The 4,637-nt window shown below is 40.2% G+C and overlaps 1 protein-coding gene across 1 annotated transcript; it reads left to right on the forward strand.

Moving 5' to 3' along the window:
• The first annotated feature begins 1,573 nt into the window (after positions 1 to 1,573).
• On the forward strand, positions 1,574 to 3,593 carry LOC138041025 (DBH-like monooxygenase protein 1 homolog). The gene is made up of 3 exons (XM_068886790.1): positions 1,574 to 1,952; positions 2,218 to 2,367; positions 3,273 to 3,593. The coding sequence occupies exons 1-3, from the start codon at positions 1,677 to 1,679 to the stop codon at positions 3,489 to 3,491; spliced, it is 645 nt and encodes a 214-aa protein (XP_068742891.1). The 5' UTR covers positions 1,574 to 1,676; the 3' UTR covers positions 3,492 to 3,593.
• The last annotated feature ends 1,044 nt before the right edge of the window (positions 3,594 to 4,637 follow it).

Below are 4,637 nucleotides of genomic sequence, written 5' to 3' on the forward strand. Positions count from 1 at the left end.
AACCACTGGTTAGGATTTGTTTCCGGTTGTCCCGGATTCAACTCTACCACGCTTTGTAAATAGCCAACTGGTTGCCTCCTGCCAGTTGGGGTTCTTAATAATGTTTCTGTTAAGTTTCAATTGTTTCTTTCACATTGTTAAAAGTGGGGTGCCTGTAAACTAGCTTGATAGCTAAGTGCACTTCCACTATAAACAAAGCATTTTTTTTTTGCGTAAATAAACAAAGAAAGAAATATGCAGTATCGAGAGGTCACTTTGAGAGTCTGAGATTGTAGGAGGGGGGCACTTGAGAGTCTCAGATCGTTGCAGAAGAAAATGATTAAGCAATACGCAAATGGTGCAAAGACACCAGTGGCTCTTAACTGTTCTAAAGGGAGTCGAATATGGTTCTGAGGTTTTTCTGCAGGATATGAAATTACGCGGACACGTTCACCTATAGCTGAGTTTGCAACCGGTCTCTTGAGGGGAAGACAACTGAAATGGCGGGATGCACGAATGATACATGACACCAAAAAAGACCTCATATTGTAGCTATATCGTTTGTGTAATCCAACATGGCAACGATGACTTAATCTTACGTCACCAAAGTCAAAAGATAGACTGAGGTGATCCTCGCTCTTCACTGGACAATTCGACCAATTGTCTCTCACAGACAGCTGAAAAATTCTGGTGGCTCCAACGGGTTTCTCACCCATGACCTATGCGATCCCGTTGCCGGTCCTTCACGACAATTGACCTGCTCCCAACTGAGTGGCTTCATAGTTCAGTCGGTGGGGCATTGAAACCGCAGAGTATGCGGACGCCTTTTTCCTCGGAAACCTTAAAATAGTTTTATACCAATCACGTTATGGTAATCACGTTATAGTTACAAATGAAGTTCGACAGAAAAAGCAGATCGCTATAATTTATCGCTACTGGAAATGAAATAAAAGCGTTGTTTAAGTACTTTTGTGCATGTCTTCTCTTTCCATGTATTCGTGATCTTGAAGAATGCCAGGTGTTATGAGACACTTGGGGAACAATATTGTTACCATGCAGGTCCCTTTGATGCTCAGTTCACGAACTTCCCGTCTCAATAGAACCCGAGGTTTTTTTCAACAAATATCACCAATGTCATTTCTCTCTGCTGTGATGTATTTTTATGTCAGGTTAATAACGTAAAGCGACTTTCAAAATGCAGGGCTAATAATGAAGCATACAACTTCGTAGTTAATTCTGGCAGTATAGATCATTGTCCTAAGCAACAAAAGAGTTATTTCATGGCCAAAAGCACAGGGGTAATATTCCGTGATGTAAACTTGAACATATAAAGCATGGATTTTAACAATTGCACGCATCCAACATTCTATGATAAACCGTCAGGTGGCAAGCCGACAGCATGCAGCCTTCTAATTTTTAGAAGGATGAATGCTCTCCTCTGACCTAAAACCGACGGGATCTCATTTCGTTGACCAAAGGATTGGTAAGAAGCACTTCAGCGTGATGCGAGTGAGTTACGCGAAAATGACGTCTCTATTTTCACTTTATGTTGGAGTCAGTGGTTAATGAAAAGTCCAAAAATAGAGTCTCGTAAAATCATTTAAAAACCATTTTGTACCAAAATAGAGAACTATATTAGAGATTACTGCTGCTGCTGAGTATTTCATAGTGTGGAGTCGCTGCAGTTAGGAAAAAAAATGGCGCTCTCGACAAATGTCTTCGCTTTCCTGGCACCAGTCTTGCTTTCTTGTGCGTTTCGTAGGGTCGATGCACTGAGTTACGCCAGCATTGACTCTGGTGATGATAAGTTCAAGCTTCAATGGGCGTACGACAATGAGAGGTTAATCTTCAACATGACTTGTAAAACAACAGGCTGGTGTGCGGTTGGTTTCACCACAACCGCTGACGGAAGACGAATGCTGAACTACGACATAGCTCTTGGTGGTGTGGCATTAAATGCAGGGTACCTTGATGTAAGTAAGCGATTAGAGTGACAAGGAGGGGTTACGTTTTTGCAAACGTTGGCCTTGTATATTTCAACAGACTCAACTAGTAACTAATGTGGTCATTTCACGATGTGGATTTGGTCAATTTCGTCTTTTAGCCAATAATAATATTGCTTTATGGCATTGGCAACCATAGCGGACGCCCTTTTTTAAACTCCATATTTAGAAAACATGCCAACAAAATCAATTAAGTTTTGATAGTCTTGACTATAAATGGCTGTTTTTTTAAAAGGGATACCAAAGCACGGGATTTGCAGTGCCACCAAAGGACCCGACACCAGACTACAATTTGATACAAGCCACTGAAGAAAACGGATTTACTAATGTGCAATTTGATAGGATTCCGACCACAGAAGGCGACGACAAAGATGTTCAGTTTGGGGTAAGACTTGACAATACTTCTTTACACTCAATTTGTGATAATATACATGAAAAATTACTCCGAGAGCAGTTCTCATAATTCAAATGCATCTCATTAAGTGTTCAATTAAATGACGTTTGAACGATATTCTTGCAAAAGCTTGAATTTGACAAACGTAATCTGTTTCAACCCATGAACTTCATAGGCGCGCGTTGTCAAAGTTTCTCTTGTTTTGATTTTCTGTCCTCAAGTACATGTATTATAAATGAGTAATCACACGATTTCTCATGTCATTTGTATGAGTAAGTACAATTTTGTTGATTTGAAAAATTTACTCGCGCTGACTTATGCCAATTTGCATCATACAAAATCACTAATCTATTTTTGGTCTTTTAATTGCAACCTTATTATCAAGGCCTTCAACAGATCATTTCCGATCCACTTAAGCCTCTTTAAGAAAACAGCGATGCCCAATATTTTATCCAGGGTATTTCATAAATTGCTATACGGAACCTGACTCGTCCCGAATTCATCTCCGACAGGGTCATTTAAAGCAGCTAGTTGTTGGTTGCCTTCTTCCACCTGGATTTTTTATCGCTGTAATGTCTATTTTTTAAATTGTCGTCCTCATTACCTTTCAGCTTCGAGGTGTCCATACAACTATGGAAAGAAAGAGACCAAAAGTGTATATTAAGAGTCTCAAACTTTTCTAACTATTAAAGGGTTATTTTGTCTTGTTTTTAATACGCACGAACCACCCTGGAACTAGTTAAAAGTGGTAAGAAAGACGTCATGGGTGATGGGTTCAAATTCCGTTGAAGCCAACTGAATTTTTCGGGTGTCTGTAAGAGACACAAATTCATTTCGTCTATAACCCGCACTTCCACTACACATTAATATGATGTTTCTTGTGTTGAATTTTTAAGGGTAATACCGAAGTCTGGATCGTGTGGGCATGGAAAAACAACGCCGATGCTCAAATAGGCCTTAATAGAAACCTCAAACACACCGCCACGGGAATATCGACACGGAAATACAACTTGTTTAAGGAGGCAAAAGGGAACACAGGCAACAGGAAGGCGCGGTCACCTGCTTTGACCCTGGCGATTTTGCCGCTCGTTGCTCGTGCTCTGGCGCCATTCTAAAAGAACTGCATTGCTGGCGAATCAAGCAAAAATTTAATAATGATATCCATTCAAAGCTTTTCTCGTAAAAATAAAATAAAAGACCTTTGTTTAACCCCTAAATTTAAGCAGTGATCGTTCAAACCTCATACCCAGGGCCTCTCATCTCATCTTTGGGGCAGAAAATGAGAGAAAAAGACTTGAGGAGAAAGTGCTGCCTTTGTAATTACATCCGCAAATTTATTAGACTTTCAAGTCTTCTCGGATGAAGATTATAAACCGAATGCCCCGTCTCCCAATTCTTGTTCGTAAACTCTATTTAAAGATCCCACACACTGAAAGAAAAGAGGAGGGCTCGAAGTTCCCTGTGTCAGGTGGTCTGGTCTGATCAGGGGCCACAAGTTCATTTGCCTTTGGCAATTAAGTGCAACCCTCGTAAAACAAGACTTCACTTCATCTCACTTCAGAATTTATCAAATGAATTCTTTTCAATCTAATTCTTCTATCATTTCCTCGCTTCATTGAGGAACAACGTCGTTTTAACAAGCTGATATGTTCATTTGTGAGGATTACATTGGAACCCAAACACAGCGAAAATATCAAGACTTCTTTCCCCTCTCCGTAGCAGTAGAATTGCAATTGAATGCTTTGCGTAACTGCAGTTGTAGTTGCCGATAGTTCTATCTCAGATTGTTAATTACTATTCTACATTAGAAAATAGGGGTTACCGAGTTCATTTTTGAGCTATAAGCAAGTTAAGGCGAAATGTAGGGTGTTTTTGAGAGCTTTCATGTTGCCGTGGTAACCTAGTACGTCACAGTAGTTGGCGCATTTTATTAAGCAATGATTGTCTGTGCAAGTGTTTCATATGGTACCTTAACATTGCCATTAAATGATACAGTGTTGTAGTGACAACCCCTCTCATAAGGAGGTCTCTTAAAACTAGTGAAACTGGTCCCAGCAACCTTAAAAGAGATCCCAACAAGATAGCGCGGCAAACTTTACATTTAGCAGGGTGAAAAAAATGGTTTTTTGACCAAGTCTTTTCTTGAGTGACTACCTAGTGACTGCAGCCTGTTCAGTAAGCCAAATCTTAAAAAGGAAGGGGACCCACGGAATGAAGGACTAAATTACGTGGATTTATCTCCAGGCGCAAGCGCACTTCAT

This window comes from Montipora capricornis, chromosome 3 (genome assembly GCF_036669925.1).
Source record: "Montipora capricornis isolate CH-2021 chromosome 3, ASM3666992v2, whole genome shotgun sequence".
In the NCBI taxonomy this organism is placed as follows: Eukaryota; Metazoa; Cnidaria; class Anthozoa; order Scleractinia; family Acroporidae; genus Montipora; species Montipora capricornis.